This window comes from Hypanus sabinus (assembly GCF_030144855.1).
Source record: "Hypanus sabinus isolate sHypSab1 chromosome X2 unlocalized genomic scaffold, sHypSab1.hap1 SUPER_X2_unloc_1, whole genome shotgun sequence".
In the NCBI taxonomy this organism is placed as follows: domain Eukaryota; kingdom Metazoa; phylum Chordata; class Chondrichthyes; order Myliobatiformes; family Dasyatidae; genus Hypanus; species Hypanus sabinus.
In genome coordinates this window covers 384,748-406,941 of record NW_026778979.1, presented here as the reverse complement: position 1 = coordinate 406,941, position 22,194 = coordinate 384,748, and the positions used below count along the sequence as shown (strand labels likewise).

At 44.6% G+C, this 22,194-nt stretch overlaps 1 protein-coding gene across 1 annotated transcript; it reads left to right on the top strand.

Annotated features, from left to right (window-relative positions):
* Nucleotides 1–626: 626 nt before the first annotated feature.
* On the top strand, nt 627–21,296 carry LOC132385672 (NACHT, LRR and PYD domains-containing protein 3-like). Its single transcript, XM_059957877.1, has 13 exons — nt 627–697; nt 1,452–1,533; nt 3,053–3,223; nt 10,250–10,421; nt 10,520–10,585; nt 15,878–17,630; nt 18,718–18,804; nt 18,959–19,129; nt 19,282–19,452; nt 19,604–19,774; nt 19,928–20,095; nt 20,458–20,731; nt 21,105–21,296. Exons 1-13 carry the CDS (start codon nt 627–629, stop codon nt 21,294–21,296), a joined length of 3,549 nt encoding a protein of 1,182 aa, XP_059813860.1.
* Nucleotides 21,297–22,194: the final 898 nt, after the last annotated feature.

The window sequence follows — 22,194 nt, the reverse complement described above, 5'->3', positions numbered from 1 at the left end:
GCCTGTTTGTTTACCTCTTTAGGGTTGCTACATGATCCCACTCCCGCCTCCTCCCGCTGTCAGACCCGTCCTGAGCCATTGAGAGTTAGTGTGACCCGGACCGCGGCCGTCCAGCTCTACCCCGGCTCACCCGGCCCTGTCAATCTGATGAGCGACAGACACATCACAGCCGAGTGGCCTCGGGACCAGCAGCTCAGACTCAATCCGTACAGGGTGAGAACACCGGTACAGGAACACTTTCGGTCACCCGGGTAGTCAGACTGATTTCCCGGGACCACACTGAACACTGTCCGGTTACAACATCAGAAGTAAGTGTTGTCTATGATTCTGTACCTTTATTCAGCATTTACAGCGAGGGTCCGCTTTGGTCGGGATCGGAAGTGAATTTAGAGGGAGGAGGGAGTCCTGGCGTGTTCATGTCAACGAGTCAGTTATTGTCCAAATGGATTCAGACAAACGAGGTCTTTGCCGTCAACCACAAATACTCTCCAGGGTTGTCTCTAACCGGTGAGAGCAGAAAGCATCTTTTACCACGGTAGTGACATGCGAAACATCCCACCCGTCACCGATCTCTTTAAAACAAGAGAACATCAGCAGGTGCTGGAAATCCAAGAAGCAGACACAAAATGGCGGAGGAACTCTGCAAGCAGGACAGCATCTATGGAAACATAAAGGACAGTCACCTTGGAGACTGCAGGTAATGTTCTTTACATCGCGCCATGTAGCAGAAAGGTTTAAATAACATATTAAACTTCCTTCACATTTGAACAACAGTGTCTTGTCGAACCGGTCTGGATTTGATTTCAACAGAACGGCTGCTCGTTGTTCAGATGAATGTGCAAGGACAATGCACGGACACAGAGACCCTGAACACCGTTTCTCACAGAACAACAAGCAGTGCCTTCCAAATCAGTCAATCCTTTGGCTCCTTCCCCTTTCCCTTCCAGTCCTGATGAAGGGACTCGCTCCACAACATTGACTGTCCTTGGATGCTTCCTAACCTTCTCAGTTCCTCCAGCATTGTGTGTTGCCGTGGTTACGAGAGATCCGCATAGGGCAGTGAGACGGGCAACTTGTAAAACACGACACACAGTTTCCACGTTGCCATAATATTCTTGAGGAATTAAGGTGAGAATAATTCAGCTTCCGATGGTTTTTCCTATACTCATTCTACATGAAATGTTCCTTTGATTTCTCTGATTTTCTTCAACAGATCTCTTGTTGTTTTTTCAATTCTGTTGGTTTCTTCAGCTTTAATGCAACGCTTCTTTAAGAGAGTTTCCTTATATGTTCTTGCTATCTTCTTGAACTTTGCCTACAGTTGGAAGTATTTGTTCCAATCTCCATTTACTCCCTGGAATGTAGGAGAGTGAGCAATGACCTTACAAAAGTGCTTTAAATTATGAAGGGCAGAGTAAAGGACTCACTCTGTTTAATTTGTGTAATTTCAGGTCATTGCCAGCAGGCGGAGCTTTCTTCCACCCGGACGGCAAACAGGAGGACGACACTCAACCAAATTCAGAATGGACACAGGTATGTTCATTTGGGCTCATTGTCATTAAAGCTCTGTCCTTCTGGTACACGTGAGGTCAAACCACCAATAGTTCAGAGGAATAAACTTCAGCGATAAAGGGGCAGAGAGAAAGTAGCAGCAAACGGGGTCATTGATCCTCCTGATAAAGCGACCTTGGGCACTGGAACAATTCACCAGCTCCAGCGCAGGTATCTAACAAGGAGATGGTTGAATCACTCCGCTTCCATGAGGGTGCGGGCGAAACTCAGACAGGAATACAGCAGCGAGCAAGGTAACAGTCCAGGGAACAGACAGAATTTCTGTCAGTATTTGGTACATCCTGATGTGAGATATGCCTTCGACAGCCGGTGATAGAAACAAATGTTGCTTTCTCTTTCGGAAGGGCAATGGTGAATTCTCCCCGGATTTTCGGGTTGTTGCACAATGGAGGTGAGGATAGTTTCCCGGTGTCTGTTTCTGTGACCATAATTTTAATCAGGGAATCGGGGTTGGGGGTGAGGGTGGGTGGTGGTGGCTACTGAAATGACATTGGCGAACAGGATTAAAGTAAAACAAAATGATAAGCAGAGAGGGCAAAGTAGAAAATCTGGAGTAACTCAGCAGGTCAGGTAGTATTGTAGAAAGAATTTAACCATCGACGTTTCGGTTAGAGGCATCTTAATCGCAGAATTTGCATATTGATTTCAGAGTTGTCTTGGGCACATAACAAAGAGTCAGGACTGGAGAGGCATTATTCTGGATGAAGGTCTGTGACCAGTAGAGTCCGCAAGGTTCACTGTTTCACCATGTGCCGTGTGTGATGTAAATAAATCAATAACGCATTATGATGTCAAGCGACATGAGTGGAATGATTCGTCAATTTACAGAGTTGGCGGAGTTCATTAAATTTGGGACTGTTGTCAAAGTGTTGGATCCAATTACAAACACTGTAGAAATATGAACAGAGAATCATCAGGTACAGATAATTAGGGCAAATGTGAGAAGTTGCACTTTGGGAGGTCAAGTTCGCAACGATGTGCACTGTGAATGCAGGAAGCGTTAATAAGATTGATGTACGGACGGGCCTTGTGCTGGAGATGCGCAGCTCCCTGAAAGTGGCAACACAGTTGGTAGTGTGCCAACGATAAGTTGAGGTATTTGTTAAAGATGGGCTTTAACTGGATGAACCATGGTTAAGAGATAATTTCAGTTTTGTGCACAAATCTGGTAACCACATCACGAGAATGATATGAGTGTCTGGACAGGGTGCAGACGAAATTCGCCACAAATCCCAGAGGGAATATGTTTAAGGTTAGAGGGTAAAGTTTAAGGGGGATTTATGACGCATGTTTTCCACAGAGAGTAATCAATGTCTGGAATGTGCTGCCGAGGGAGGGACTGGAAACAGCTACCCAGCAGCATCTGAGAGGCCGGGAACGGACGGACATTGGCCATGTTCCTGAAGATGGGATTGGTTTAAACGGCATTGTGTTGGCATACGCATGGTGCACTCTACTATTTTATGTTCTGTGACTGACTACAGATCTGAACTCTGCAGTCTCCGCCTTACTGTCAAATTGTGAGGATCACTACCTGTTCCGGTTGACGAGATTCTACACGGAGCGACTGGAGCAGGCGATTGAGGAGGGCGTGGAGGGAGTCGGCTTCATGTTAACACATGATCATCATTTCAATGAGCGGGAGTATCACGTAAGTGGAAGGAACATAGATCCAGTGTAGATTCAACTGAATCAATCAAAGACTGAAAGAACGGGCACAACGGCACCACTGGGCTATGACAATCCTGCAATGCTTGGGGTTAACATCAAGAAAATAGTTTACATCTGCGGAAACACTGAACCTACTTTCACCAATACAATCCTCTATCCAATTGTCGGAAGACATTAATTTTTAGACGGTTTAGGATAAAGACAATGATTGACAGGTGACTTCAGTAAAATGTCACTTGACGGATTTTGCAAGTGGACACGGGACCACTTTACACCACTGTTTTTGTATCACATCAGGCTCTCAATGTTCGACCTTAATGGCCAATCACCAGTCTGTGTTCTCCTGCTGACCCATGGGATACCCACAAATCAAATACATAGTGAGCTATTTCTCATCTCATTTCTCGAGTCTACTTTCACCCTGATTTTCAATTGACAAGGCCACACTGATTATCGTCTCTCATTTGAACTACTGACTCTTTTTTGATCAGTATCCGAATATGGCTCTTGTTTCTGTTACTTTCTGTTTCTTGTGACTATTCCTATCTGAGTATGTAATTACGACAGCATATACTGTTAACATCTAGAAGTGCGGCATTAGAATAGCTAACACAGAAATACAAATGGTCCTTGTGCTACTGGAGTGCATTCCCCTAATGCCACCCAGATTGAATTTTAGTGAAGAGCCACACATCATACTAAACACTACATCCCACGTGAGGCAGCTGACAACTTCAGTCCAAACCTCTTAATCAACATTGCCACCCGTTGGCTTTGGTCTGTCACACATGCACAATAGTTCTGAATTTGCTGTCCGCACCTCACTGCGAATTCTCAGCTGTAGGCTTACACTGCCCCCCCACCTCCCTCAGATACCGGCTGGGAAGTGTAAACCTGTTGGGGATCACCAGCAATTACCCCAGGGAAAATCAACAGCGACCTTACCATAGCTTGACCTACCCATAGTCATCAAACTGTACAGTACAGCAACAGACTCTTCTGCTTATCTAGTCCACACCGTCCACACCAGCTTACAGACATTGATCTGAACCCTGGCTGGAGACGCACATAACTCCCCCATTGAATGAACTTATCCAAACTGATCGTAAATGTTCAAATCGAATGTATATCGACTAATTCCGTTGGCAGCGCGTTCCACGCTCTCAGCAACCTCTGAGTGAACAAATTCCCCTTCATATTCTGGAGGATAGGACTGGAACCAGGGTTGAGATTTTTGATGGGAGAAAGGCTAACTTTGAGGAGATACGAAAGGATTCAGAAGGAGTGGAATGGGACAGTTTGTTTCATGGGAAGGATGTAATAGAGAAATGGAGGTCGTTTAAAGGTGAAATTTTGAGGGAATATAATCTTTACGTTCCTTTTAGGTTGAAAGGAAAGGTTCAATGTTTGAGAGAGACATGGGATGTTGGAAACTTGGTTAGGGAAAAGAGAGATATCTAGAATAAATATCGGCAGCATAAATGAGGTTCTAACAAAGAATGTAAGAAGAATCTTAAGAAAGAAATTAGAAAAGCTAAAAGAAGATACGAGAGTGCTTTAGCAAGTAAGGTGAAAATAAATCCGAAGGGTTTCTAGAGTTATATTAATAGCAAAAGGATAGTGAGGGATAGAATTGGTCCTTTAGAGAATCACAGTGGTCAGCTATGTGTGGAGCCGAAAGAGATGGAGATTTTGAACAATATCTTTTATTCGGTATTCACTAAGTAGATGGATATTGAATTGTGTAAGGTAAGGGAAACGCGTAGGGAAGTTATGGAAACTATGACGATTAAAGAGGAGGAAGTACTGGCGCCTTTAAGGAATATAAAAGTGGATAAATCTCTGGGTCTTGACAGGATATTCACTAGCAGGGACTCTGACAGAAATATTTCAAATTTCTTTAGAAATGAGGATGTTGCCGGTGGATTGGCGTATTACTCATGTGGTTCCATTGTTTAAAAAAGGGTTCTAAGAGTAAACCTAGCAATTATAGGCCTGTCAGTTTGACGTCAGTGGTGTGTAAATTACTGTAAAGTATTCTTAGACAAGGCCTTTGACAAGGTTCCGCACGGATGGTTAGTTAGGAAGATTCAATCGTTCGGTATTAATATTGAAGAGGTAAAATTGAATCAATAGTGGCTGGATGGGAGATGCCAGAAAATAGTGGTGGATAACTGTTTGTCAGGTTGGAGGCCGGTGACTAGTGGTGTGCCTCAGGAATCTGTACTGGGTACAATGTTGTTTCTCATATACATTAATGATCTGAATGATGGGGTGGTAAATTGGATTAGTAAGTATGCAAATGATACTAATGTAGATGGCGTTGTGGATAATGAAGCAGGTTTTCAAATTTTGCAGAGAGATTTAGGCCAGTTAGCAGAGTGGGTTGAACGGTGGCTGATGGAGTTTAATGCTGTAAAGTGTGAGGTGTTAAATTTTGGTAGGAATAATCCAAATAGGATATACATGATAAATGGTAGGACATTGAAGAATGGAGTAGAACAGAGTGATCTAGGAATAATGGTGCACAGTGAATCTCACGTGGATAGGATGGTGAAGAAAGCTTTTGGTATGTTGGCCTTTATAAATCAGAGCATTGAGTATAGGAGTTGGGATGTAATGTTAAAATTGTACAAGGCCAACTTTGGAGTATTGTGTACAGTTCTGGTCACCGAATTACAGGAAAGATGTCAACAAAATAGAGAGAGTACATATTTAATGTTACCTGGGTTTCAGCAACTAAGTTACGGGAAAAGGTTGAACAATTTCGGGCTTTATTCTTTGGAGCGTAGAAGGTTGAGGGGGACTTGATAGAGGTATTTTAAATTATGAGGAGGATAGATAGAGTTGACGTGGATAGGCTTTTTCCATTGAGAGTAGGGGAGATTCAAACAAGAGGACATGAGTTGTGAGATAGGGGGCAAATGTTTAAGGGTAACACGAGGGGCAACTTCTTTACTCAGAGAGTGGTAGCTGTGTGGAACGAGCTTCCAGTAGAAGTGGTAGTGGCAGGTTCGGTATTGTCAATTAAAGTAAAATTGGTTATGTATATAGACAGACAAGGACTGGAGGGTTATGGGCTGAGTGCGGGACAGTGAGACTCGGTGAAACTAAGCGTTCGGCAAGGACTTGAATTGTCGAGATGTCCTGTTTCCGTGCTGCGATAGTTATATGGTTATTTTGCCTTTCACCTGTCATCGTTACCCCGTGACCTCTAATTCCGGTCCCACGCAACCTCAGTTGTAAATGCCTTTTCGCACTTGCTCTGTCTACACCTTTAATGAACTTGTATACCTCTATCACATCTCTCCTGGTTCCCCTACACTCCATGGAATAATTCCCTAAGCTTTTTACACTTTCCCACGATCTCAGATGCTCAAGACCTGACAATAGTCTTTAAATTTGTTCTGCACACGTTCAATTTTATTGATATCCTTTCGAGAGGTAGTTGCACAAATTGCTTCAAATTAGCCTGTGCTACATCAATTTCGACATGATATCCCAACTTCTGTATTCAATACTTTGATTTATGAAGACCCCTGTCCAAAAGGCCATCTAACTTCGACAACACTTTCAAGAGATTTTTGATCTGTATTCCCGGACACTTCAGTTTCACCGCACTGCTCAATGTCCTACCTCTAAATGTCTTAGTGTTATCGTGGTTTGTCCTCAAAAAGTACAACATCTCACACGTGCCTTCATTACATTCAGTCTCCCAATCTACATTCCACCATTTCTAAACTGTTCCACGTCCCACTGCAATCTCTGATAACTTTTCTCGCTGTCACTGCCTTGGTGTCATCCAGATTTGCTGACCCAGTTTACCACATTATCATCCGGAGCGTTGATACATATGACAGACAACAACAAGATCCCTGCCGAAAACCTCTAGTCATAGACCTCTACTCAGAGAAACAAATCTCTGCTGCCTCTCTTAGCTTCTCTCGTGAATCCAATATCTAAACTAACATACTATCATGTCATGAATGCCAAGCGACTTAAATCTTATTGACAAAGCCCCCATGATGGACTTTGACAATGGCCTAGCTGAAATCCCTGTAGACAACATCCACTAACGTGTTTTCATGATTTGTTTGGTAAATTCCTCGAGAACCTATAAGATTGGTTAGATGAGATCTACTAAGCACAAATCCGTGTTGAAGATCCCTAATCAATCCTTGCCCATCCAAATGCTCATATTCAGTCCCTTAGAGTACATGCGAGTAACTTTACCATCAGTGGTGTCGGTCTCACCAGCCTGTGATTCCCTGGTTTATTCTTACAGACTTTCAAGCAACAGAACAACATCACCGATCCTCCAATACTTCCGCATCAAACGTTTAAAATATCTTTACTGAAGCACCTGCAATCTCTGTTAGCCTCAAACGAGGAACGAAGCAAAGCCCCAGGGATATTTGTGCCCTAACCTGCTTCAAGACAGTAAATATCTCATCCTCTGTAATCTGTATAGAGTCCGCGATCTCACTGCTGATTTGCCTCACTCTAACTACTCTGCATGCCTCCTGACTAAATATAAATGCCAAAAATTGATTTAAAATCTCCCCCATTTTTTTCAACCTCATGCATAAAGGCCCACTCTGAACTTCAAGAGGACCAATTTTGTTCTGAATATATTTGATGAAGTGTTTGGTGTTCTCCTTTCCCTTGTCTGCTAGCGCAAACTCATGCCGTACTTTAGCCCTCTTGATTTCTTACTTCAGTAACTCTTGCATTTATTTTACTCATCAAGTGCCTCATCTGATCCGTCGAGCCTGTACTTGTGATGCGCTCGGGGCCTCAATATCTCTCAAAAGCCTAGGTTCCCGGACTATGTTACACTTGCCTTTTATTCTGTCAGTAAGATTCAATCTGTACTTGTGGTCATTCACGCATTCAAACTTTGTACTCTCAAAATATCAGTTTTGGAAGCCTCGCACCTACCAAGCACATCTGTTACCAGAAAACAACCAGACCCATTCCCTTTCGTCAGATCCTTCCGATGCTACTGAAGTTGGCCTTTCTCCAATTTAGATTCTTAACCCGAGGGCCAGACCCATCCTTGCCCATAATGATCTTTAAACTAAAGGCATTATGATCTCCAGATCCCTGGACACATACTTGTCATCTGCCGTATCTTGTACCCTGATAGAATTGTCACGACCGCAATGTATTGATTACGGAAACTTCCCTGGACATACTTGACATACACTATTCCATCGAGCCCTTTAAAATGTGGATGTCACAGCTAATAAATGGACAGTTAACATCACCTACCATCAGAAGCCGATGTTTCTTGCAACTGTCTGTGATCTTTCTACAAATTTGATCCGCTAAGTCCCAGTAACTATTCGGTGAGGCACAATGTCATCCCATTAACCTGGTCGTTCCTCTCTTATTGCTCAGTTTCACCCATGTAGACTCAATAGATGAGCTCTCTAGTCTGTCCAGTCTGAGCAATGCAGTGATATCTTCCCTTAAGCGACCGCTCCTTCTGTAATCCGACCAGTAATCTGTTGAATCATGTCTAACGCTACAAAACTTTTCAGACAGTGCTGAAAAGCCAGTCTTCACCAATTCCAACCAAATCACATCAATAATCGCCATCCTGTAATTCAATGTGCTGATCCATGCGTGAATCGCATCTTCCTTTTCTACAACACTCTTTACATTGAAATAATACGGATTTCGGAAAAAAAATAGCTTCACGATGCTCATCCTTTAGCTTCCTGACTGTCCCACACAACCGCTCCATTATCCACTCCGGTCCTTCATTCCCCTGCTCATGTGTAACACATCCCCACTCCCTATGCAGCGCTAACAAACCTTCCCCCATGGGTAGCAGTCCCCCTCCAATTCGAGTGCAAAACAATCACGTCTGTCCAAGTCCCAAATTCCTTGGAAGAGAGCCCAATCATCCCAACATCTGAAGCACTCAGTCATGCACCATCTCATCAGCCACACGTTAGTCTGTATTATCGTCCTACTTCAGGCCTCACTGGTACCTGGTGCGGATAGCGATCTTGAGAACACAACACTGGGGGTCCTGCCCTTTGGCTTAGTATCCATGAACACACATTGCAGGAACTCCTCACACTTCCTGCTCTTACGTCATCCGGCGAAACACCCTGCCGTTAAGAAAGTTTCAGACTCGATCCGAGAGATCCCCGAGCTTGGCAACACACCAGCCAGAAATCTTGTTGTCGTCAACAGAATCCACAGTCTGTTTTCCTAACAGCAGAATTCCCCCTGTTAATGCAGCTCACTCTTTCAGTCCTTCTGACTCACAAAACCAAACTCAGTGCCAGAGGTATAGTCGACATGGCTTTTCTCTTCTAGGTCATACCCGGAAACAGAAAATTTGTTCTGTTATGGATTGGTTCTATGCAGTGACATATTCTGATTTCTCCCTCTTGACAGTCACCCACTTAACTGTGTCCTGCCCCTTGTGTATAGCTCCATCCCTGTACATCCTGTCAGTCAACCTCTCAGCCACCTGAATGATCCCGGTTTCATCCAGCTACAGCTCCAGTTCCTTAGCACAGTCTGTAATAAGCTGCAGTTGGATGCACTTCTTCCAGTTGTACTTGTCAGGGACACTGGATTTCTCCTTGTCTTGCCACACCCTGCAGGAAGAACATTCCACTATCCTGCCTGGCTTTCCCACTGTTCTAACCGTAAAAACGGGAGCTAAAATATTACCCAAATTCCAGCTAAAGCCTCACTGGACCGTCTCTGACACTAAGCCTCAATTCTCCGCACTATCTCTGGCTCACTCACCCTATGTCTGCTCCACTTAAACATTGCTGAGTGATAATTACTGCGCAATCTGTGGCACAGAATGTCCGGACTGACACCTCTCGCTTCTTTAAATTCTTTCTCCCGCTATGAACACTTCAATGGCTGTTAGCGATCTGTGTCGAGCAGAAAGTGCTGGGACAGTCCATGCTCAGGGTAGATTTGTACCCATCCCTCCGCTCCTCAATATATTCCCCATTGTTCATTACAGAGCGTGACTGAGCTCGCGGAGAAGGGAAACCGAGCGGGCGCTTCCAAACTCCTCCTGGATCTGGTGATGGAGAAGGGCACCGGAGCCCGGAGGGTGATGTGGGAATCCTTTGTGAAACTACACCATCATTTACCGAAGCTGAGCAGAATATTGAATGAAATACGGGAACGCGGTACGGTGAACAATACACTATGTGTTACAGATGTAAATGCTAATGAATGTACAGTATTACAAAGAACAGACTTCATGCAGGTTAATCTATTTGGACAGGTGACGGCCAGTTCGCCTACATGGACACTGAGCGGGGTTTATCTGAAGTGCCCGCGCGTCTGAAAGGTAAACGATGGAACGGAGATCTCAAAGTCTTTCTTTTACTCTGAGAGTCTGAATACCAGTTTTTAGTGATATGATTAGAGACTGTCTAAACATGGCAGACATTTTTTGTTGCTGTAGCTGGAGGACATGTAACCATCTGTAATTTTCAGAACACCTTGTACCGTCCGGGTCTTCGGCTGTGCACCTGGAGACATCTATGAAATTCAACCCCATACACCTGCTTTCTCACCATATCTATTGATGCCCTGACCAATCAAGACCTTCTGCCATAAATATACCCACAAACACGGCCTCCACTGCAGTCTGTGGCACAGCATTCCAGGATTTACTATTCATTGGCAACAATAATCCTCCTTACCTGTCGTAATGGTTGCCTCTCAATTTTGATGTTGTGCCTTTCAGTTCTGGAGACGCTCACCACAGAAAACATCTTGTACATATCCACGCTATCTGGCTTTTTCAACATTCAGTAGGTTTCAAAGAGATTCCCAACCTCACCCCACCTCCCCGCATTCCGCAAAATTCCAGTGATTACAGGCCCAAATTTGCCAAGACGCTCCTCACATGTTAATCCCCCTCCCCCATTCCCAGAATCATCATCGTGAATCTTCTCTGGACTCTCTCTAATGACAACACATCCAGTTTGAGACATGGGTTCCAACATTGTTGACAATACTCCAGGTGCGGCCTGACTACGGTCGTATAAAGGCTCAGCATTATCCCTTTGTTTTTATATTCAATTCCCTTTGAAATAAATGCCAACATTGCATTTTCCTACTTTGCTACAGACTCAACCTGTAAATGAACCTTCTGTGAATCTTGCTGGAGGACTCCTAAGTCCCTCTGCACCTCTGGTGTTTGGCCCTTCCTCCCATTCAGATAATGGTCCGCACTATTGTTCATTTAACCAAAATGCATTTTCATACATTTCCCAACACTCTATATAATCTGCTACTTTTTTCCCATTCTTCCAATTTGTCTTCTTTCTGGTACAATTGCATTGCTTCCTCAGCACTACCTATCCCTCCACCTATCTTTTTATCATCTGCAAACTTTGCCACAAAGGCATCAATTCCATTATCTAAATCATTAATCCATCAATGTGAAAACCTGCGGTCCCAATACTGACCCTGAAGAACACCACTGGTCACAGGCAACAAACCAGAAAAGGCCCCTTTTATTCCCACTCGCAGTCTCCTGTCTGTCAGCCATTCCACTATCCATGCCAGTATCTTTCCTCTAACGCAATAGGACTGTATCCTGTTCAGCAGTCTCATATGTGGCACCTTATCAAATGCCTTCTAAAATCCAAGTAAATGGCACCCACTGGCTCCCTTTGTTCACCATTCCTGTAATTTCCTCGAAGAACAGATTTACCAGGCATGATTTCCCTTTACAGACACCATACTGACTGACTTATTTTGTCATTAGTCTCTTGGTACCTCGAAAGCTCAAACTTAATAAGGGATTCCAACATGTTCTCAACCATCGAGGTTTGGTTAACTGACCTATACTTTCCCATCTTTTTCCTTCCACTCTTGTTAAAGAGTGGAGTGATATTTGCAATCCTCCAGTCCTCCGGGACCATGTCAGAATTAAGTGAATTTTGGAAGACCATTACCAATGCATCGGTTATCTCTCCAGAAACCTCCCTCAGGTCTCTGGGACGTAATCCATCATGTCCTGGTGACTTATCCAACTTAAGACCCTTTCGTGTGCCGAGTACTTTTCCTTTTGTAATAGCAATGACACTCAATGCTACTGCCTGCTAGTTAAGGACCACTACACACTGCTAACGTCTTCCACAGTGAAGACATATGCAAAGTACCCATTAGGTTATCTGAAATTTCTTTGTCCCCAATTACTATCTCACCAACATCATTTTCCAGTGGTTCAATATGAACTCTCAACTCACTTTTACTCTTTATATTACTGAGAAAATGTTTATTACCCTGCTTTATATTATTGGCTTGCTTGCCCTCATATATCACCTTTTCCCTTCCTATAGCTTGTTTAGTTGCCTTGTGTTAGATTTTACAACGTTTTATTTCATCCAAATTCCCCTCACATTTGAAACCTTATATATGCCCTTTCCTTGGCTTTTATGCAGTCCTTCACTTACTTTGTCAATCACCGTTTCCTACCCCTGCCGCTTAAGAACGTCTTCGTCTGTGGACCGTATCTATGCTGCGCCTTGTGAACTATTCCCAGAATCTTCAGCCATCTATGTTTTGCCGTTATTCCAGCTAGTATCCTTTCTAATCCACCTGGCAGAGCTCCTCTCTCATGTCTCTGTAATTCGCTTTGTACCATTGCGCTACTGATATATGTAAGCTATGCTTCTCACTCTCAAATTGCTGTTTGAATTCCATCATTTTGTGATCACTGCCTCCTAAGGTTCCTTTGCATTAAGCTACCTATTAACGTCTTGGTTTTTACACAACGCCCAATCTAAGATAGCCTTTTCCTGAGTAGTCGCAAGCACGAGATACTCTGCAAAGCTATCACGTTGGTATTCAATAAATTCCCTCTCTTGCGAGCCAACACTTTAAATATGCTTGATTTTCCTATTCCCCTTGCATATTGATGTCCTCCATTACAATAGTGTCATTACCATTTTTACATGACTCTTCCAGCTCCTTTTTCAATGTCAACCTTTCCTCTTGGCTACTATTGTGAGGCCTAACATAATTCTCATCATGTTTATTTTCACCTTTGCAATTTCGCATCTTCACCCACAAAGATTAAACAAGGATTGAACCCCATATCACGTCTTTCTAAAGATGTAATTCCATCACGAGCCACACTACCGCCTAAGTTGCCCTGCCTGTCCTTCGATACAATGTATGTCCTGTGATCTTGAGGTCCCAACTATGGCCACGACTCAGTGACGCCCACAGAATCAAAGCGACCAATATATAATTGCACCAAGTGTTCGTCCACCTTGGTCCGAATGCTAGGCGCATTAACTACAACGCCTTCAGTTCTGCATCTGCGCCCTTATGAATTTTACCTGTGTGGTGCATTTCAACACTTCTATCTGTCTGCATTTCAACCCAATCATCAGCTTCTCCTTCCTTACATTCTTGTTACATCTATCATCTACCTTTAAGCTTGTTGGCGCATCCTCAGCTCTGTCACCCTGGTTCCCACACCGCTGCCATGTTGAAACACTCCCAACTGCTCCAGTAAATCTGTCCGCAGTAATATTGGTCCCCCTCGTAATCGTTCAACCTATCCATTTTGGACAGGACACGACTGTCCCAGAGGTTGTCCTAATTATCCAAAAGCCTGAATCCCTGCTCCCCGCTGGAATTCTTCAGCCGGGCATTTATCTGCCACCTCATTCTATTCCCCCGTTCACTATCGTGCGAAACAGACAACAATCCCGAGATTACTATGAGTTCCAGATTCTCAGCTTCCTTCAAGACCACCTCCTGTTTTTCCCTCCAGTGTCATTGATCCCAATATGTGCCATGACTTCTGGCTGCGCTCCCTCTCTTTTCAGCATGTTGTGGACGTGCCCAGAAACATTTCGGACCCTGGCACCGGGGAGACAAAATACCATCTGTGTCCCTTTTAATGTCCACAGAACCGCCTATCTGTCCCTCAGACTATAGAGTTCCCTATTACTGCTGCCATACTTTTCAGTTCCTATTGTTCTGTGCAACATCAGGGAATTGCCTGAATTCATGTACAAGTTCCCTGTAGCAGAGGAGACTGTAGAGGTGTGGTAGGCGTGTATTGCCTGAGTTCATGAACCAGCTCCTCGGAGAATACGAGACTGTAGAGCAGAGCGGGGTGTGTTATATCGCGACTGGTTCAGCCTGGAAAATGAAACAAAAATAATCTTCCTTTTCTGTGGGTCAGTACTACAGATTAAACTTAAATGATTGTCAAAAGCATCGGATCCTTTATGAAACATAGAAACACAGAAAACCTGCAGAACAATACAGGCCTATTGTCCCACAGATATGTGTCAGATGAGTCCCCACCTGAGAAAGTACCAAGGGTTACCCATAGTCCTCTAGTTCTCTGAGCTCTATGTACCTGTCCAGGTTCTCTTAACAGACCCTATCATATCCACCTCCACCACCATCGCCGATAGCCTATTCCACGCAATCACCACTTTCCGTGTAAAAGGTTGACCCTGACATCTCCTCTGTACCTACTTCCAAGCACCGTAAAACTAGCCATTCACATGCTAGCCATTTCAGCCCTGGGAAAAAAGCCTCTGACTCTCTACGTGATTAATGCCTCTCATCACCTTATACACCTCTATCGGATCATCTCTCATCCTCTGTCACTCCAAGCAGAAAAGACCGTGTTCACACAACCTATTCTCATAAGGCATGCTCCCCAGTCCAGTCAACATCCTCGTAAATCTTCCCTGCACCCTTTCATGTGTTCAACATCCTTCCTGTCCTGACGCGACCAGAATTGAGCAAATCATTGCAAATGAAGTCTGACCATGTTCCTGTCTATCTGCAGCATTACCTCTCGGCTCCTAAACTCAGTTCCACGGTGTTCGAAAGTCAATGCACCGCATGTTTCTTAAACACAGAGTTAACCTGCGCAGCCGCTTTGAGTGTCTTAAGAAATTAGACGCCACATTGCCAATAGTCTTTCCATTAATGCTATAATCTGCCACCATATTTGACCTACCAAAATGAACCTCTTCGCACTTATCTGGATTGACCTCCAACTGCCACTTCTCAGCCCAGTTTTGCATCCTATCAATGTCCTGCTGTACACTCTGACATCACTCCACACCATTGACAACACCTCCAGCCTTTGTGTCATCAGGAAATTTACTAACACATAAAGTACGGTGTGTTACACCATTACTGGCTAGGCTGCAAAATGAAAACTCTGTGGCTCAGTACTGACAGCTTAAACCGAAAGGACTATCAGCAACATCAGATCAGTTATGAGAAAAAATGAACTAAATTGCCCATTGCCCCCCTCCACTGTTACCCTCTGCAGTGTTGCTCAGTTCAACAGAAGCTGAGCAGTGAAACCACCCGCTCCACACAACACTCTCCTCTCCAGAATCACGTGTGCACCTGGTGCTCGCTGGAACACCGGGGAATCAGGAAACTACAAACGGAGGGGCGAGTGGAGGCTTTAACAGCGAATCTGAATCAGATCAGAAACGTTTCTGTGCCATCAGTCATTTTCAGACACTCTGTCTCTGAGCTCCAAACAATGTCTTCAATATGTTTTCTTTTTGAGGAAATACGCGATTGTTCCATGTTCATCAGATCAGGCATTGACAACCTATTTCCTCAGATGTTCGACAGAAACACATGGAGACTCTGCGGGAACAAACTGAAAAACTAAGAGTGAACACGATCCTGATGAGAGAGAAGGTGAAGGTTTTCCAGCTGGTCGATCGATACGCTGAGCTCACGGTCATTTCTACTGTTCGAGATCGGACACTGGTGGAACATGAGCTGCTGGCAAGAGGCAGAGACCACGAGGAGTGGAGACAGAAACATCTCTGCAAAGACTTGGAGAAACTCCACATTGCTCATCTGTTTCAGAATCGTTACTCACATAGTTTTCGGGAAGAAATGAAAAGAACCTCAGGATGTTCGGCAGCAGTGGCCGGAGTCCCGGGGATCGGGAAAACAACAATGGTACAAAAGATTGTTTATGACTGGTCCACAGGGAAAATATACGAGCAATTCCATTTTGTATTCGTTTTCAAATTCCGAGATTTCAACTCCATTAACTGCAGAATAAATCTGAGGGAATTGATTCTGGATCAATATCCTTACTTTGGGAATGTTCTGAGAGAGGTGTGGAAGAACCCAGAGGGCTTATTGTTTATTTTTGATGGTTTAGATGAATTCAAACACAGAATCGATTTTGCTGACAGTCGGAGAGACACAGAACCCAAGCACCAGTGCCCAGATCCCGAGTGGTGGTGTGAAGTGTCGGACATTGTGTACAGTTTAATCCAACACAAGCTGCTCCCAGGGTGTTCAGTGCTGGTGACCACCCGCCCTACTGCGTTACATTTATTGGAAAAGTCAGAGATCAGCATCTGGGTTGAAATCCTGGGATTTGTTGGTGAGGAAAGGAAGGAATATTTCATCAGATATTTTGATGATCAGACGGTGGCAGAAGCTGTTTTCAAATACGTGAAGGAGAACGAGATCCTATACACCATGAGCTACAACCCCTCCTACTGCTGGATCCTCGCTCTGGCACTGGGCCCCTTTTTCTCACAAAGAGTCAGTGACCCGCAGCGAGTTCCCAAGAACATCACCCAACTCTATTCCTACTATATCTACAATATCCTGAAAAACCACGGCCGTGAAATTGAGAACCCCCGTGAAGTGTTACTCAGGGTTGGTCAGATGGCCTTCAGAGGAGTGTCCGAGAAGAAGATTGTGTTTACGGGTGAAGATTTGATCAACTACAATCTGCAGCCTTCCCAGTTCCTGTCCGGGTTCCTGATGGAGCTTTTGGAGAGAGAAAATTCTGCCCGGAGCGTGGTGTACACATTCCCACACCTCACCATCCAAGAGTTTGTAGCTGCAGTCGCACAATTCCTGACTCTACATCCCGGCGATATACTGAAATTCCTCACTGAAGCCCACAACACGACAGATGGGCGATTTCAGGTATTTCTCCGATTTGTTGCTGGTCTCTCCTCCCCAATGACAGCTCGGGGCCTGGAGGAGTTTCTGGGTCCATTTCTTCATCAAACAACCTGCCGGGTGATTGACTGGGTGAAAGAGGAAGTTAAACGCCAGATTGGAAACGCAAGGAGTGAAGCTGGTAAAAGGAGCCTCCTGAACACATTGCACTACCTGTTTGAGTCTCAGAATCGTGGACTGGCTCAGGCTACACTGGGATCTGTGGAAAATCTTTCATTCAGTGAAATGTCACTGACCCCGATTGACTGCGCGGTCCTGGCCCATGTCATCGGATTCTGTGATACGATAATAAACCTCGATCTGGCTGGCAGCCACATTCAGTGTGAAGGAATCCAGCGGCTGGGACCCGGGCTGCACAAGTGCCAGGATTTGAGGTAACTTGATTTATCGCTCACTCTGAACTGTGAAACTTCCATTGTGATTTTGGTAAAGTTGTAGTAAATCCGATTGTGAAGAATTGTGTAAAATCACCAGGGGATCGGTCTGTATTTCCCCAAGGATGAGAGCTTTCTGTGTTTCGTTGTTAAGGGCTGTGTAGACTTTAGATTAGTAAAGAATGGCCATTTGATTAATGGTAGTAAATCACAGGAATGGCCGTGACTGCAGCAGGTTGGTCAGAGTTTCACACACCCTTCCCGGTGAAGGACAAGAGATCGTCAGCGGACTGTCCCTATGGGAAGGAAATAATTATCATTATGAAATTGTCCTCCACCGCCCTTCCCCGCGTGTGACTATCACCATCAGTCCACCTATGTGACTGTGCTCACTACCGGATACCCAGACCCCATGGGTGCATCTGCTCTCCCGCATGTGGGGCTCAGTTCAGATCCACCCCTCCCGTGCAATCCCTCGTCTTGTCGGAATGTCCTTTCCCATCAGTATCCTCCTATGGGATCTCTCTTTCCCATCCCCCTTCCTCTTGTGTGATCTCTTCTCCTTCCTCCTGTGGGACCACTCCTCTTTCCTCTTCTGGGATCTCTCTTCTTTCCTCATGTGGGATCTCTCCTCTTTCCTCTGTGGGACCTCTCCTCCAGCCTCCCCCGTGATCTCTCTTCCTCAATCACCATCCTCTTGCAGGTTCTCTCTTCCTATCCCTTTTCCTCAGGTGGGTTTGCTTCCACCATCTCACATCAACTTTCCCTTTAACAAATCTTCCTCACTGTGGGACTTTCCCCCATCCTTCAACCCCGCCCCTGCCGATTCTCCCACGTCTGGAACACGTTTCTAACTATTGGTGAATGACACAGAATATGTGGAGTTTACATGGTCACGCTGACAGACAAACTTACTGACATTCGGTGAATACCCTGGAGCTGGGCAGTGAGGAACATGGGCAGTGATGGGAACTCCGACCGGTGATTTACTGATGGGTTTAATTTTTCCTGAAATATCTGAGTGCGAGAAATTCCCTCAGACACACGGGTTGAATCACTTTGTACATCAATTTGTCTGTTTGTTTAGACTTGGGCGTAATGAACTGGGAGATTCTGGGATGAAACCGGTGTCGGCGGCACTAAAGAACCCGGAGTGTAAAATAGAGAAACTGCGGTAAGTACGGGACTGTGGGAGATTGTGCTTACAGTCACTGGGTGTCTGACACTGAACACTAACGAGATATGTAATTGTGTTACTGATAAACACTGGCTATTTGTGCCGTCTCCTGTTTCGCTGTGTCCTTTACTCCGCTCTCTCTCATCTCCAGGCTGAGCCATGTCGGTGTCACAGATTCCGGTGCCAAGGAACTCACTTCCGCACTCAATACAAACCGATCACTTACGGAGCTGCTCCTGAGTGAAAATGACCTGGGAGATTCAGGAGTGAAACTGGTGTCTGCAGCTCTGAGGAAACCGGAGTGTAAAATACAGAAATTGGGGTAAGTACCAGACTGTGGGAGATTGTGTTTACAGTCACTGGGTGTCTGACACTGAACATTAATGTGATCAGTTGTGTTACTGATAAACGCTGGAGATTTGTACTGTCTCCTGTCTCTCTGTGTCTTTCACCTTCACTGTCTCTCATCTCCAGGCTGGAGAAAGTCGGTCTCACAGATTCTGGTGTCGAAGATCTCGCCTCCGCTCTCAGTACAAACCCATCAATGACGGAGCTGTACCTTGGTGATAATAAGCTGAGAGATACCGGAGTTAAACTGATGTCAGTGGGTTTGAGGAACCCGGAGAGTAATTTACAGAAACTGCGGTAAGTACCAGACTGGGGTATCGAATTTACAGTCACTGGGTGTCTGACACTGAACAATAATGTGATCAGTAATTGTGTATCTAATAAACTCTGGGGATCTGCAGCGTCTCCTTTCTCTCTGTGTCAGTCATCCTCTCTCTCTCATCTCCAGGCTGGAGAGAGTCGGTCTCACACAATCTGGTGCCAAGGATCTAGCCTCCGCTCTCAGTACAAACCCATCACTGACGGAGTTGCAACTGAGTGATAATGAACTGGGTGATTCAGGAGTGAAACTGGTGTCTGCGGCTCTGAGGAACCCGGGGTGTAAAATACAGAAACTGGTGTAAGTACCAGACTGTGGGAGACTGTGTTTGCAGTCACTGTGTCTGACACTGAGAACTAATGTGATCAGTAATTGTGTTACTGATAAACACCGAGGACTTGTCCCGTCTCCTGTCTCTCTGTGTCTTTCACCCTCGTTATCTCTCATCTCCAGGCTGGACAATGTCGGTCTCACAGATTCTGGTATCGAGGATCTCGGCTGCGCTCTCAGTACAAATTTATCACTGACGGAGCTGGATCTAGGATGGAACTCTCTCACAGATCGATCTGTCCCCGGTCTCCGCCGCCTCATACTGACTCTCCCCAGTCTGGTATGGATCCGGTGAGTGTCTGTGTTAATGTTCGATGCGATAAAATAACAGCGGATCCGCGGGTTTTCTGGTTTCCCGGTCTCCTGTAACTGATACTGATGTGTAATCTGTTTATTTCATCTTTATTCATCCATCTGTTTCAGGCTGGGTGGGAATCAGTTCAGTGAGACCGGGAGGAAGGAACTGAGATCTCTGCAGGAACCCAGACCCGGACTAAGAGTGTGGACCGCGTGAATCTATGAATACGTGAACATCCACGTCCACGTGATGAGGACACTTTGGCCGATTCCCCCCTCCCATTTAACTCCCCCTCCCCTTTAACTCCCGCCCTTAAACTGCCGCGCACCAGATTTAATTCCCAAAGGTTTTGAAGGAACCTGCTTCAGTCTCGTGCTCCGCGAAAAGAGAAGCGATCCCGCAGCCGCAGTGACGTAATTCAGCCTCCTGTCCAGCAGAGGCGCTGTTTCCGCCGGTTATCCGCTTTCGAGACTCCCTGCGTGAGATGGGGAATTACGCGTGGATGGCGGTTTTCAGTCTGGGACGCCATTGATGACATTAAGAAAACCCTCGACTTTATCTTTGAAGTGGTGAACACCCTGAAGTCTGATGTCGTGCAAATCAATGGGCCTTGTACGGACCACGAAAAGGTAATTCAGACTTTGGAGCTGAGGCCGAGCATTATCGGAGAAGGTGGAATCTGACATTCTCGACATTCCAGAGCAAACAGATGAAAATGTTAAAAATAAAGTAACTCAAAAATGCGAAGCAGTAGCTCCGGAGTCCAACGAGGAGATTTGACGACGCGTGGATGCTGCCCATCGGCTTGGTCGGATAAGAGGGAATAAGAATTCAAGGATAAGAATGGAGGAATTCCAGGGGCGGGTGGTATATATTTGAAGCAGGGTTTAAGCGTCGGCCCAACAAAAGATGTCTCGGTTGACCATTTTTCGATTTTCAAACTGAACCACCAGCAATCTGGAATGGACACTATCCAGAAAAAAAGAGTACTTGCTCTTGCAGAGGCTGTGGTTCGCCGAGGACCTGACTGCAGCTGATAAGTTAGCCCGACAGAAGCTGTGGCCGCTGGTGGAGGCGACTAGAAAAGATGGGAAGCGTGCTTTGTTTGCTGGTACTCGAGCTTTCATGATGGAAAAGAGATCCGAGCAGAACGGTAACATGTTGGTGTGGCAACTGGTCTACTATCTCTGCTAATATTCCAGTCTGGCCTTTGTTTATGTAGAACTGGGATAGTTTTTTCTTACTTTTATTATTAGAAATGAAGAATTATTTTTTTCTGTATATATATATAGTCTGTCATGAGACTGTCTTTCTCACTTGTTTCCCTTTAATGCCAGGGGACTTAGTCACACTGTTAAACGTAAGGCTTTATTCTTGTTCTTCAAGCAGCATAAACATGTAGATTTCTTCTTCTTAATCCAAGAGTCACACTCTGTGACTGAAGACGTTAAACTATGGAAATCCCTGTGGGGGAATGATGCTTGGTTATCACATGGTTGTGGACATTCTGCGGGGTTCTTATTCTGATGTTTAACTTTAAAGGATATGTTTTGCACTCTGAGGCGGACAAACATGGCCATTTTCTGGTTCGAATTGTTCAATATTGTGATAACACTTCTCATATTTCTAATATTTATGGATATAATATTATAAATGATAATGAAAGATTACTTGATATTTTGGGAAAACATGTTTTGGTTATTGGCTCTTCAAATTTCCTAACTTTTACTCGTTACGATAGGAAACTTTAATATCGTTTTAGATTTTAAAAAATTGACCGATGTTCCCCATGGTAACACTCCACTTATAATAACTTTACTAACTTTATTCTGAAGTTTAATATTATAGATATTTGGAGAGAGCACTTTCTTGGAGTAAGAGATTATACTTGGACTAATTACAATTATATGCATGTCTAGATTAGATTACTGGTTACTATCCATACCTTAAGAAATGATAGTCTCTTTTATTTTTTCCCTCATCTTTAACAGATCATAAAGCTGCATCTATACAAATTGCATTGCATTGCATTGTCTTCAGCTGATAAGATTGGGAACTAAATAATTCCATTTTGGGGCAAAAAGTTGTCTCT

What these genes read in the sequence shown, in the direction of transcription:
- LOC132385672 (XM_059957877.1), top strand. Translation starts at nt 627, where the DNA reads ATGGCGGAGGAACTCTGCAAGCAGGACAGCATCTATGGAAACATAAAG. An exon ending in TCAATGAGCGGGAGTATCAC is followed by an intron (nt 3,224 to 10,249) that starts GTAAGTGGAAGG and finishes TGTTCATTACAG; the next exon opens with AGCGTGACTGAGCTCGCGGA. An exon ending in GAATGAAATACGGGAACGCG is followed by an intron (nt 10,422 to 10,519) that starts GTACGGTGAACA and finishes CTATTTGGACAG; the next exon opens with GTGACGGCCAGTTCGCCTAC.